We start from the raw sequence: 14,558 nt of genomic DNA, 5'->3' as shown, positions 1-14,558 counted from the left end.
AAGAGATACCTCCAAATGGTTACTAACCAGGGAGAGCCAGCATTTCTCTGGGGAATATTCTTTTGAAAGTGCAAACACAAAGAGCACAGGCTAAAGGAGATGAAAGCTAATGGTTTACATCATGATGTCTTGAAATCAAGCCATCTTAGGAGCAATTCACAGGCACCAGCCCCAGCACAAGGATGAATGTTGCTCAATCCCTCAGGTGCTTTAGGAAAATCCCATCCTTTGTTCTTTGGTTCAGCTAAAAGAAGCCAAATTAGTGCACCTGTGCAACTATTATACTGAACAGCCTTTTGGATGAGACTGAAACATCTCAGCAGCTCCAAGCAGCACCTCTGACTATGGAGCAAGGAAGGGATGTGCCTGTCCTCAGAACAACAGAATTACTGGGACCCTGGTTTATGATGAGGGACTGGAATACACAGTCCCTCGTGGGCAGTGACAGAGCAGGGTCAGGCAGAGCCATCTCCTGCATCCTCTGCAAGGGCCTGCCATCGCAGCCAAGGCTCAGAAAAAGGCACAAGCAGAGTGATCCTTCCCTAAAGTAGCATTGGGGTAAACAGGGAAGATTCCTGCTGTGTTTACAACATCCCCTTGACTCTTCAGCTCTGCAGGAGTGACATCAACAGAGAGGAGACTTGGGACAGGTACTGGGATGGTGTCCCTGCTTCGTCACCACTTCCCCATACATCTGCTTGGGCAAATCACCTCAATGGAGCCCTTGGGCAAATCACCTCAATGGAGGACTCCCCTTCTGCTCCATCTTTGCCCTGGTTGAAACCAAGCTCCAGTGGGGCAGAGTCTCTCCACACGTGTGTGCAGCTGGAAGACCACAGCCTGGTTGTGACAGTGGACAGCAGGGCAAGCAGCTCCCTGTGTCCTTCCCAGCCTCCTCTCCCAGCTCTGGGGCCAGCAGAAGTCACTGAGATTGATTGCACTAACAAAGCAATTCCACTAATTAGGGAGGGAAGGGAGGGGGGTCATACAGCTCAGCTCTCTCTTTAGTCACCATAAACACTTGAACATTGCATTACCAGGTCCCCAAAGGCCACAAGCAATCCCTTCGGAAGGGTTTTATTGGAGTCACTGACATTAGCCGTCTGCGCTGTCTCTTCCCTGGGGAACGGCCACTTGAGCTAATTGTCTTTGCTGGCAGTCTGTGCTTCTACCACCAGGGGCCTGACTTAAAAGGGTGGGCAGGAGACTGCAGCAGCAAGGCCTCCCCTTTGCACAGGACAAGTGGGAAAGGGCCCTTCCCAGGATACTGACCTATACTGGTGAATATCTTCAAAGGACTTGGTGTTGTTGATGGCGAAGACACACAGGAATCCTTCCCCCGTTCTCATGTACTGGTCTCTCATGGCACTGTACTCCTCCTGCCCTGCAGTGTCCAAGATGTCTAACAAACAGGTCTCTCCATCGATGACTACTTGCTTTCTGTAGGAATCCTGCAGGCCAGGAGAGGGAAAGGAAGGAGGATGCATTAAGAGAGAGCTTGGATCTGGCTAAACAAAGGGATGCAGCGAGTGCATCCCTGGGAAGATGCCAGGTCATGCTCTGCCTGTGTTCAGCTTCCATTAGAGACAACTCAATCTCTTTCAAAAATGGGAGGGAAAGGAAAAATAATTTAAAAAAAAAACAAAGGAAAAAGGGAGCAGCTAAGCAGGTTTCTCCTCGTCTGTCAGAACCACAGAGAAGACAGCTCCCAGCTTGCTCTCCCCATTCCCAGCCTTGCCACTGGCAGACCAGGTGCAGCTTCATCTCTGTCACACCACATAGCCCTCAACACGTAGTTCAATGCCAACAAGACATTGTTTAGTCTCAGCTCTAATTCCTTCTGCTGGATGAGGAAGGACACTCAGGAAAGGAGCTCTGGCCAGTCAGGGCTTCCAGTCACTATCTGTGATCTGCAGGCCTGGAAGGTGTTTAAGATAACCTGGAAATCCAATGCTTCCAATGCATCTCAAATCAGGCACCAGGGGCAATGCTGCCATCAGTAAGGTTTCAGACTGGGTTTGATGGTAAACCTCTTCTTTAAACATGAGAAAAAAATAAAATAAAATCACACTGTGAACAGGGTGTTTCCCATAACCAGTCTGTGCCCAGAGGGCTGCTTGAGAGGTAAGAACTATCCAGGCAGGTCCTTTGAAGTTGGGGGTTTTCCCTGCAGCAAAGGCAATCACAACTTGTCATAGATGTGAGAAGGTCTGGAAATCACCCAGAGCATCCCTCAAAAGGCTTCATTTTCACAGCAGGCTCCTCAAAGCACTGCTCCTCCCCACTATGCTTCTCCTTGTGCCCAGTCTCATCAGCAGGGATGCTGTGGGGCAGCCCTGAACAGAGGACATCCCTCATCCCTCTCCAACAGCCATCCCCTGTGGACAGTGCAGCATCCTCAGCTGTCAGCAAGAGAAGGAAGCCAAAATGAAAGGTATGAAAAAGGCACAAGTCAGCAGTACAACCACACAGTGCTTTGCAGCTACTCGCAGAGGCTACGGCTGCAGTTTAAAATTAATTCAAATGTCGGCTGCTCTTCCAACGACCACAACAATGTTATCAGATGAGCTTTGCAGGTCTGCAGACAAACAGCTGACACAGCAAAGGGCACCAACAGGACTGGCAGCAGCACAGAAAGGGAATGGGGCCAACATGGCCTCTATCCTTTGGTTCATTACAACAACGTCATTTGCTGAGGCTAATTAAAGTCTTTCCTCACCTTGCAGAGAGGGCTGTGAAATCAGAGATGAGATCTGCTCTGCCACGACCTTCTCAGCTGTGCCTTCCCAAAAAGTGGACTGCTGACCCATCGAGAATAAGCATGGAGTGAAAGCTGGCTTTCAGCCAACTGCTCTGAAGGCAACTGGCAGGCTGCCCTGCAGAAATGTGCTCCCATTTCTAATCAATAATGTATCTGGAGCCTCCTTTGTGCAAGGGGACCTGAGTGCCTTCTCTGCCCCACAAAGCATCCTCCCACTTCTGCACCTTGGCTTGGGACAGAGGACCAGCCTCTCAGCACACATGTTCACAATTAATTGCCAGGTCCCCAGTTCCAGGACGTTTCACCAGCACCCAGCATGCTGACAGAGAAGAGATCCCACACCTCAGGTCATCAACAGGCCACCCATAAGGCCAGTCTGGCTTACAAGGCAGAGACATAAAACAATCTTGCAGAGGATGCTTTGCAAAGGAAGGGGACAAGTTCTCCCCATCAATGCTTTGTGTACAGCTTCATTCAATCTCCCCCTCCCCAGGAAGCTCAGGATGGCAGCTCAGCTGTCCCTGCCACATGACCAAGTGACATGGCTGCCACTAGCCCACACCAGCACCCTGCAGCCTCAGCGCTCCTCTGCAGCCCTGCATGTCCCACCCCTCCCTGAGCAGAGGGGAATGCAGCCAGACCCAGCTGTGAAGTGCCAGGCAGCAGAAACAACATCTGTTTGGGGTTCAGACTCAAGATCCCAGGCGGATGCCGGGAGCAGCCCAGCTGTGCCGGGGGACCAGGCCAAGAGGCCCATTTGCTAAGCACTACAGTCAGGATATGCATGACCAGAGGTTTGGGCAGCCCATTACTAGCTGGCTGCTAAGAGCTGGAAGATGAACTGAAGAATTTCTCAACAGAGTGAAACTCTTTATTCCATCCCTGCTTATTCACCATGGGACAGTGCCAGTGACATACCTTTCCTTGCTGCCTTGGCCCTCCTGTTCCCAAAACAAAGGTCCTAAGGTTCCTTGGCAGCCCAAGAGCTGGCCTGTGAGAATGTGCTGTGGTGGGGTGGACAGCATTGAGTTACAGAGCCAAACGTTTGCACTGGTGAATCAGGAGGGTAGGAGGGGAGCAGATACCCAGTCAGGGTCTCTACCCCCATACAGAGAACAAAACTCCATGCTTCCTGCTCTGGGGAACATCTCAGTGTACCCCAATCTTCTTGCACCCTGCTTTGCAGCACAGCCTGTGCTCAATCCATGTGGGCAGTGGGCAACGCCTTTGCTCCATGCACGTATCATCTTTTCCCCCCACTTTTATCCTGCTCATTTCAGCATTGCTGTGCTGCTTGTTAGCTGGCTGAACAGTCATAGTCAGCTCCTGGGCATGATCCAAAGCAGCTTAGTCACAGGAAGGTGGTTTGTTGGTCACATTTGGATGGCTGGCAGGTAGCTCTTGGTCTCTTAAATCCCCATAAAATGAAGCATAATTAAAAGGAATTACCCTGAAATGAATCAGTAGTTGGCCGGGGTAGCAGCGAAAGCAGGGTACAACCAAGGGAGCTGCAAAGGCATCAGGGCTGGTGGTACCCGCAGGTGGAAAAGTACCAGGGGTGGGAGGGCTGGAGAGCAGCTTGTGGCAGCTTTTGGAAGAGAAGAACAGAATGGGGCTGGAGTGAACAGTGGAGGAGAGAGCAGGCGTCTCCCAGAGCACTGCAGAAGTGCGTAGGGTGAAGAGGGTGTGCTGGGAAATGCCATGCAAGGTTTACATTCCCTGCTGCCTGTTTACATGGAGAAAATTCCCTGCAGGGTACGTACAGGGAGCAGGCAGCTGGAGACAAAAACCACAGGATGCCAAAACCCAACACATCACTGGTTAAGAGTTGCCTCTGCCCACCTAAGGTCCAAGAGAGGATGCATCCTTGCAGTTGTCTCCCCAAGGAGGGTGCTCTCCATGAACACTCTTTTAGCAAAAACAACCTGGAATGGTTTTCTGAGAAAAGTATACAATACTACTGGGGACAGCCACATGAGGGGAGAGGAGCTGGGGACAAAGGCAATTGCATCCATAAGCAAGGAGAGTCAGGAGCCCTAAATTAAATTCCAGTCTCTGACATGGATGTTCTAGGTGACCTTGGCCAAATGATGTAATAGCACGTGCTTTTTAAGTGCTTTCTCTCCTTCCCGTCTGTAGGATTTTAAGACTATTTCTGCCTTTCTACCAAGCCTTGTCTTGCTTGTTTATGTAAGCTCTTCAGGGTGGGGACTACACATACAACACCTACCAGAATAGATTTCTCATCCCAGCTGGGGCCTTTAGCCATTATGATAATAATAACTGCAGAAACCACAGCTGCATTTATACACATCTGGTAGAGAATCCTTTAGGACTGCAGACAGGGAGGTTGTTGTTCAAGAGGCATGACAGAGCTGCAATTTGCCTTCCCAGGGTGGATTTTACTCCTCATGCAGAGCAGTGGCTACTGCCTACGTCTCACCCAACAAAGGTATAAGTCATGCAGAGGCTAATTAGCGCATTGCTAACTATGGTGAAAGCAGACGGAGAATGGAACATATTTTTGAAAAATGGAAGAAAATAATAATAGCACAATGGATATTGAAGACTGAATCCCCCTCTGCCCCCATACAGCCTGTCAGGACCACAGGGTCCCTGCCTGCTTCTTCAGGCAGGGTGCTGAGCTAGATAGGTCAGTGCTGCCATCCACACCGACTGAGACACACACATCAGCCTTTAACTCCTTGTGAAGAAGCAGAGGCAGCACTCTGGGAGCACAGCAGTTCAGCTGCTCAGCACGTCTTGCTCAAACTGCAAGACATCCATAATACAACCAAGCTCTGATAAAACCCATTTCATCAGTAAAGCTCAAAACATCCTACAGAAAAAGTCAATACATTTACTCTGATTTCACAGGAGGGGCAATGGAAGCACAGGCACAAAATGGCTCTTCAGTTCTAAACCTTTAATCCCTCCCTATGTTGTCATCTCATCAGAAAGGAAGACTTTTGTGCTGCCTCTCAGCCCCTGCCCTGCTCTGCCTGTCTACCATGTCACCTCTCCTCAGCAGACACCACTACCCTTCTGCAGGAGATGTTCAGTCAGTCTCTGCGACCTCTGAACACACACACAGTGACTCAGAATAGCTCTGCAAAGCAGAGGAACATCCCGCCCAAGTTCAGACTTGAGACCAAACTGAGCATGCTCTGGGTTGGAGACCAGGTGGAGAAAAGCAAGTGGAAAACATGCAGACAGACTGACCCCATGCCCAGAGCCACTTACCTCTATTGTGGGGTCATACTCATCAACAAAATGGTTCTGAATGAGCTGTATCGTCAGAGCACTCTTCCCAACACCACCTGCTCCCACCACCACCAGCTTGTATTCAGTCATCTTCCAGCTGACCCCAGCTCAGGACTTCCAGGAGCACCACCACCTGCAAGGACAAACATGGTCACTGTGCTAAGAGAGGTTACTTTAAAATGGGCAAAATAATCCATCAAACCAAATAGAAAAACTCTCTTCATCCTGTGGTCTGTTGCAATCCTTCAGCCTGACTGTCTGGATGCAAACTTCACAGGTTCCTTGAGCAAACTTCAATAGGAGAGTATTACTGATGAGAAAACAAGAGGTACAGGATGTGTACATCAACCCCTAAAGCAACCAGTGTAAGAAGTCTGGTTTTGCAGAAGTGCTCAGCACTGTCCCCAGTTTACCTTATCTCAAGCTGATGATATGAAATCTTTAGATAGATTTGAAACCCTTGGCCAATGAGGTTGGGATGTCAATTCCCACAAGAGCAGGGGAAAAGGTCCAGCCCTGCCCAAACATGCTGCTACCTCCATGTCTTCACCCTCAAGGCTGTGTCAAACCTCAAACCACACAGCAGGGCTGAGACAGTGGCACATGCACTTCCTCTGCCTGTCCTCCAGCTAACAGTGCTCCTGTCGTGAGAGGGAGGACTGCAGAAGGGGCATCTCTGCTCCCTGAGCTCGATTTGGCACACCCAACAGAGGGGAAAGAGATGCTGTCACAAAAGGTGCTGACTGACAGTGATGGTTAGGGTCAGGATGAGCAGACCACACTTCTGCAGTACTGTGTACCTCCCATGGCCCTTCAGCAGCAGAAGATTCACATCCCCCCAGCTCCTCCCTTAAATTTCTGCTCCAAGTCTGCTGAGAAAGAGGAACTAACTCAGGAAGTTTACAAAACCCCAAAGGTTTAAATAGAAATCCACCCTCATTGGACTGCAGGCCCTGCCCACTGGAAGTCACTCCAGGGTCAGATACTCGTTCTCAGCCACCATCTGCAAGCTCTGGGGAAGCCACCCAAAATGCAGCAGGTAGCAGGAAGACAAGCTCACAGTTCTCCTTGTCAGACAGCCTTCAGTGTTCACAGGGATTAGAACCCCCTCCTCCATCCTCCCACCCCAGGTAGTTAAATCACTCCACCCTCCTCCCCAGGCTTGCCAGCCCTGCTTCTAAACTCTGGAAGCTGCTACAAACTGTGCCAGCAAAGGCTGCTCTAGATCCAGACCACAGCTGATGCATTTGCTAAGACAGCAATGATCTAATGGCAAGGAAGCCAGAAGTTTTTGCCTTCAGTCCCCTCCTGACTGCAACCCTAAACCACCCAGACAGTTTCATCTCCCTCTTGAGCAGGGAGCAATCAGACACAACCATCTCTTGCCAAAGCCCTTTCTTGAGCTGCTGTCTTCATAGCAGAAAGGCAAACAAAGCTCATGCCCTTCTCAGCATCAAGAATCCTAAAGAAGGACAAACGAGGGGTGGAGAAGAACAACCAGGTGACAAATACGATGCCATGCAGGACCTCTGATTTCCTGTGCTGGAGAAGCAGTTAAACATGATGGAAAAGTGGTGATGGTGGGGGGAAACAAAGTGCAAATAATGTCACACCCTAGGTGCCTAACTGAAAGTGACACTGCTTCCTCTGAAAGTCCAGTGTGCCTCTGTTCTGGCAGCCAGGGAAGAGCAAGGCTACAGGAGAGAATCTGCATGATTTCACTAATTGACTGTCCACACACGTTACTCTGCTCTGCTAATGCATGCCCTCAATGTCATGTTGTTCTCACATGCACTGCTTCTTAGGGAAAAGAGAGATCCCCACCCCAGGCTTCTCATCCCTCTGGGAAGAGACAGGATGAAAAGGGGACTGAGGAGCAAATGTCGACTGACCACCTCCACCAGCACAGCTGTTGGGGAGGGAATCGCTCCTTCAGCAAACAGCTTCACAGCTGAACACAGAGGGGTCCTGGGGGTGTGAAGAAACACTGCCACTAGCTCCCACCTTTCATTACAGAGCAGGCAGATCTCCATCCCCCAGCAAAACACACGGACTTTGCTCTGCATCTGAAGATGAAGCAGGTGCCACAAAGATGCTCAAGGAAACTGCCCAGGCCTGTAGGACTTGCTGAGGCAGCGAGAAAAGCTTTGAGTCCCCAGAGGAGGAGAAGACATAAGTTCTCTAGGAGAGGCTTCTCCCTCAAGACCACCACAGTGGAAGGCACTGCCTACTCTGTTGGAAGACCCCCAGCCCACACAGCCATAGCAGCTTTATGGTCCACACTGCAGCAGGAGGTGGGGACAAGGTGGTCACCCACAGTAGCTTGAGTGTCTTCCCCTGCTCCCAACCCCAGCTGAGCTCCAGTGCACAGCAGAGGGGCTGCCACACACCAGCAAGCCCTGCATATCACCGCCTTAGCACAGAGTTTTAAGGTCTGGCTCCTCCACAGAAACACAAACCCACATCTTGTCCCTCATGCACCCAAGAGGCAGGGAAAATGAAGGGGACAAAGGAACTACTCTCTGCTTGTGGCCCACAGATGGACAATTTACAGGGAAGAGCTCTGCAATGCTGGTGTTTGCTCACTGACACCATCCCTCGAAGGTGCTGTCATCCCACTGCTCTGCCATCCTCGCCCTGCATGGTAGGAGAGATTCTGCAGCTCGCAAAGGAGGACAGGTCCAGCCTACCTGCTCCATACCATTGCTGTTAAACATGTCCTAATAGAGAGTGAGAGCATGGGGAATGATGGACAGCTCCGGGCATGAGAGCTGCCCCAATTAATGTGGGCTAAAATCAACTCAGGGGAGCTCGCTTCCTTTCCCCAGTGCAAGCTCCTCATGGGCAGTGTGCAGACCCAGCAGCACACCAGGGCATGGGCAAATTCCACAGAAAGAAGCAGCCTAGCCAAAGGCTGCAGGGAAAGCAGAGGTTTCAATATGGCCAAACTTTGGCAACTAGTCCTATCCTTGAGCTTACCAACACCCTCTTGTAACACCCTCATCACACTTTTTGCTCCTGAACATGGGAAGAGCAAGGCTGCTCTTCGATGCACCCATAGTTTCAACACAGGGGTGGCTGTTCCTCAGCGCCACAAAAACATCACCACCACCATCACTACCACCATAGGGGCTGATTCAAGGAACAACCACCCCAAAAGCAATGTTTCTGGCTTCCTATAAAACAGATACAGGGAAGAGAGAGTGGGGTTCCTGTCAGAGAGATGGTAACAGACACCCCAGTCTTCATGCTGGTGACACAGCGGATGGAGGTTTACAGCCTGTTGGTGGTTGTGAAAGCTTCTCCTGATGTGAGGATTTCCAGTTTCTATTGCTCAGCAGCCAACACAGAGCCCACACACAGCTGACCACAAAATAACTGAGTGAAACACAAAAGCACAGCCTCCCAGTCCCACACGGAGCAGGAAAATGTTTCTTCCATCTTCTGCAAGCTCTTCAAGATCTGAAAGTCTGATCCAGGTCACCATCTAGTGTTTCCCTATCCAAATTTATCACCTCTGCAGCACTCTGCTACTACACCCCCCAAAAGCCACACACAGGGCTGTCAAGCAACAGTTGAGAGAGACAGCAAGGAGGAGAGCAGTTCCAGGAGCACCGTCTGGAAAGAGCAGGGCTGGGATCCGCGTGCCAAGCCAAGAGCCCCAGCGTGGAGCTGGAGCTGCTGTATTTCCTGACCTCGTGGATTTTCTCCTGTAGTGAGGGCTCCTGGCTCCCGTTCAAAGCTGTCTAGGAAAGCCTCGCCGAGTGCTTCCGCCTGGCAGCAGCAGCTGCTCCCAGCCCAGTAGCCAGAGCCACAGAGCTCCAGCAAACAGGAGCCATCTGCCAGCCTTGAGCAGGAAGTGGGGACAGCAAGCACCCAGCCCCGGCGGACACCAACATCCTACCTTTGTCTCACAGGGAGGGGATGGAGGTGTGGGTGAGGCAGAGGGCACAGCACCTCCCCTGCCTGCACATGCTGGGTGGCAGCATGGAGGCCCTGCCTGCAGAAACAAGGACCAAGATGCTTGGCAGAAGCTGTCACAGGGCTAAGACCTGAAGTAGGTCTGAGCATCAAGGCTACAGGTGTTGCCCAGAGATCCAGCTGTGTCCTGCAAAACACAACCTGAACTTCTTCATGGTCCCTATTCTCTATCCTAGAGAGGTGGTTTGGGAGACCTGACTGTGAAGCCTCCAGAAACTCACTCAGCACAGGTAAGGAACTCAAGGGGGCCCATCAGTACATCCCATCTCACCACCACAGTTCCAGCAAGAGCTCAGGTGCCAAGCAGAGGGATACACAGTGGGTGTCCAACACATTCACCACATGGGAGCCTCTGACACCCTTCCAAACAGAATAACTAATTGAAGGAGCTTTGTCAGTGTCCCCTGTTTCTTCCCATCACTTTATTTCTCTCCCAGTACAGACAAGCCAGCTAAACAAGAGACAGATGTTTGCACCATGCTGCTGTAGTAAGGCCAGACATGCCAGAAGTTTTACTGCTGTTCATTATTGAGCATTCACCATCACTGCACCTGCCCACTGGGAGTTTCTGCATTTAAAGGCATCAGAAAGAAGTCAGTTTCAACTCTGCAAATCTCTTTGGGCTCATGTCAGACCAGGAACCCTTTCCTCTAAAGCCCTGTCCAGAGGAGCCATATGACAACAAATGCCACTGTGCTTGACTCTATTTCCCTTCAGCAGAGATGCCCTGCAGGCAGAAATGGTGTGCAGTGCTCCAGGAGAACAACATTCATCCCAGTCTTTTACCAGCAGTCATCCACACCCCCACATCAGGAATCCTACCCAGTGATCTCTGAGCATTGATGAAACAAACCTTGTTGGCTTACCCCAGTGACTGTCCAGTCTCCTCCATTTGCTCATGCACAAGACTGTCATCAACATCACAAAGCACAGCCTGTGGAGGGACTGAAGGAGCCTCTCCAGTGGTGTGAAATGCCACCTTTTGTTTCCACTCAAGGACCAAAATGCTGGTGTTCTTTATGGCCTGTCCAGCCCCAAAGAGATTAGGGAACTGAGGCTGGCAAGCTGATGCTCTGTTATGAAGCCTATTCAATGCTTCATTTTAATTTACTTGTTGCTTTTTAAACCAACAAGTGAGCTACAAATCTAACCAATTGTGCCTACTGTTTGCTTGCTAGGTGTATACCTGCAAACTCAGACAAGTGCACCTCACAGATGAAAACAGAGATAGAGATGCCAAAGAGAAAATAAAAGTTGCAAATACTGGTCCTGCTTTGGAGAGATGACTTGGAGATAATAAATGTCTTCTATTAGGGGGAAAAAAGGCAAAAAAGCCAAAAAGAAGCAGAATGCCTTCTTCCATCCTCTGCTAGCTCTTCAGGATCTGAAGGAAAAGGCAGCCTGTCCCAAGGGACTGAGCACAAAAATATTGCTGCAGAGGAAAGGAAGAAAAGGGGTAAGGAATGACATAATGTAGGAGGCTCAAAATACAGATGCACATTCAAGGAGAAACCTGTGAGGAAGAGCAGAAAGCTGCGGGCAGGTCCGAGGGATAGGCAGGTCTGGAAGGAAGGGATTGCTCTCCACAGCAGCCATAAACATCTCCCAGCAGCAATGTGCAAGCCTCAGCTTTGCACAAAGTCTTGAACAGGCATGGACTGGTCACTGCACCAGGCCCAGCCCTCAGTTTCTAGTCAAAGCACGTCTGGCAACACAACCCCTCTGCCAGAGACTACCCAGCCACAAAGGGCTTGGGAAAATATGGAAGGGCAAAGGAAAACAAGACAGTATCATTCTCTCTGCTACCTGGTTCCTGCTTCAGCTGTCAGACATTGAAGTAAAAGACAAAGCTGTGCAATCACCTGCTGTTGGCAGTAAGACAGCGCGACTACACTGTTCTTACTTTCCCTCTCAAAAAGTAAATATTCTTTTAAAAAGTTCTTTGTTGGCAGCTTATTCCAAGAAAAACAACTGGTAGGTAGCTATAACTACCCAAAATAGCAAACAACCTAAATCAGTCAGTAACACAATAAACCCAGAGAAAAACCAGCTACACAACAGCTTTCCTCTGGGTGAAGAAATTGCCCATGCACCCCACTCTCCACACCCAATACAGGCCACCAAAATTACTGTTTTCCAGAGAAAGATGAGCAGGCCCATTATCTCACAAACTTGTAAGTGAGGACTGCTCATGGCCATGTCTCCAGCATCATGAATGGGGCACGAGGAGCAGCATGCAGTCAGGAAACTGGAAGGTGCTGGGATATGCTTTAGAATCATGGTGGGACCTTCACCTCCCACCACCACCACTCTCTTTGTCTCCCTGATACCGAGTTACTCATCCCACCACAGTCTCTGCAGAAGAACCAAGCTTCCAAGCTAACTTCCAGAGAGGGAAAGCACACTGCTCTGCGGGTTAACTGCTGCCAGCCCACAGAAAGGGTGGAAGAAACAGGCAAGAAAATTATGCATCTCACACCACTGCTGAACACAGACCCTTAAAAAAAAAATCACATTCAGATGGGAGAGACCACCTGTGCTAGCACTCAAGTCACAGTTCCGTGCATCTGGCAGAGCCTGTGATGTGAAAAAACTGAAGACAGTTTTCAAATTACACTTGTGATTTATGATCCAACACTTCAGCCCTCTTTGAGACTCTACATGAGCACGAGTAACCTGCATAAGGAAAGGGACTGGAGTTGTGTCTGAACGTTGGTAAAGATGGATAACAAAGACATGAAGAGGCCACAGTGCAGGACAGAACAATGTGAGATGTTAAATAAAACCTGAGCTCCTATCTTGCAGTCAGGACTCAGTGTTGAACATACCAACACGTGTGGGAAGGCAGTGTGAAGGAGGAATAAAGCTCTCACTGTGGAGATGCAGAAGGTTGCAAACTGCCAGGACTCCTCCACTTTCCTCTCCTCTCCAGCCTCCCAGGGCTGAGCAGGTGGTTCAGAGGCAGACACTTCCCTGCCTGGGTTGGCAACCCTCCACCTTGCCCTAGAAAAGAGACTTCTCTCAGGCCTCCCAGCCTTTTTCAGAAAAACCCTGTACAACAGAGCTCAAGAGAAGCGGCAACTTTTAACTTTCCTTTACATTAAAGTTCCACCTATAAGCATTAATGAGATGCTATAGACATGAAAGGCAGTGTGATATATCTTGAGTATATAAAAATATGGACAGGTACCCAGAAAGCTTTAAAACAAGACCCACATTATAGATGGCAGTAAATGTAAAGTGTTAAAACATGTGGTACACAACCATGAACCCAGGCTCTGAAAAATCTCTTGTCTTGCCAGTCTCTGTACCAAATTGTATTGATTTTCCCACAAGATATAAGGTGCAATGAAGTAGAAACTTGGAGCAGATGAGTATGCAGCGTCAGTGGAAGTGGATCTCTGTAATTACAGCTATTAGAGAATATCAGGCTTTGGGGAAAACACTGCCCAGTAATGGTGTGGAATTACAAGAGATGCTGTCTCCAGGCTGGTTTCCTAAGGTACCTGGTATATCGTGCCTGGTCCTCTTGGTGATGAAAGGAGCAGCTGCAGGCAAGCTGCTGGGGAAAGGTGCAGCCTCTCCCATGCCCAGCGCTCCTGTCATCATGCTAGGGCAGGTTGCAGCCATCTGCCCCTGCTGCAACAGCACAAGAAGGGACAAATTCAGAGCTCACTACTAAACTGCAAGAGATGGAGCACCCAGTGCTAGAGCTGGAGGCAGCCATGCATGAACAGAAACACCATCCTACTCACTGCAGACAGGCAAGAGGATGCAAACAAGCCAAGGGACTGGCCCAAAGCCATCAGTGGTGGTAAAGCTGGGAACTAAATTCAGGCAATGTGATTTCCCATCTGGGGTTTTCACCTGAGATTAAAAAAAAAGGAAACAAAAGAACCCCAGAAGTTTTGGATGGGAAAGCTGTTGGTCTCCTGCTGAGTCTTTGTGTTGGGCTGTCAGAGCTGGCAGCTCATCCCCAGCTCAGCTTCCCAAGGCAGAGCCAACTGGGGAGGCAGGGTACATCAAGTGGGAAAGCAGAGAGTACTGTAAGAGAGGCCTGCTCTCCAATTATCCTGATGAAATCACAATTAGGTCATGGGCACAGGCAGCCAGCAGAGGGGCAGATGCTCTGATCCACAGATTAGCACCCAGAGATGCAGGTAGGGCTGAGAGCAGTGGGGAAGGCTCTGCTGTTTTCCTCACATGAAGCCCAGCTACAAGAAAGGGGGGTATAAGCCACTGGTATAAGGTGGCTACCTACATCACTTAAGAAAATGGCCAATCCCAACCTGAGCACCACTAATGCACAGCAAAAAAGGTACCCCAGAGTCAAGCAATACACTCTCCCTAAGAGCTGTCTTGTCTCCTCCCCTTCCCTGTCCTTCCTTATTCCTCCCAAACAACTGTTGACAAAATAAAACTAGGAAACTGGTTTCAGGAAATGCATACAAGCCCTTTTCACTGAGAAGAATTTGTAATGGAAATAGGTATGGTTGTTCAACTTCCTGCTGGCTTTAAAACCAACACATATATTTTACCAGCAAATACATGG

General features: G+C 49.7%; 1 protein-coding gene across 1 annotated transcript in view; it reads right to left on the bottom strand.

Annotated features, from left to right (window-relative positions):
- The window catches only part of HRAS (HRas proto-oncogene, GTPase), a 39,932-nt gene that overhangs the window by 4,303 nt on the left and 21,071 nt on the right, over positions 1-14,558 (bottom strand). Inside the window, exons 2-3 of the mRNA XM_039728251.1 lie at positions 6,005-6,158; positions 1,273-1,451 (exon numbers count right to left, since the gene is read on the bottom strand). Of these exons, the coding sequence (XP_039584185.1) occupies positions 1,273-1,451; positions 6,005-6,115 (290 nt within the window). The 5' untranslated portion in view covers positions 6,116-6,158. The remainder of the gene's footprint in view (positions 1-1,272; positions 1,452-6,004; positions 6,159-14,558) is intronic.

This window comes from Passer montanus, unplaced genomic scaffold (assembly GCF_014805655.1).
Source record: "Passer montanus isolate IOZ18808 unplaced genomic scaffold, ASM1480565v1 scaffold65, whole genome shotgun sequence".
Classification (NCBI taxonomy): domain Eukaryota; kingdom Metazoa; phylum Chordata; class Aves; order Passeriformes; family Passeridae; genus Passer; species Passer montanus.
Note: the sequence above shows the minus strand (reverse complement) of the source record. Positions and strands in the feature narration are given on the sequence as shown.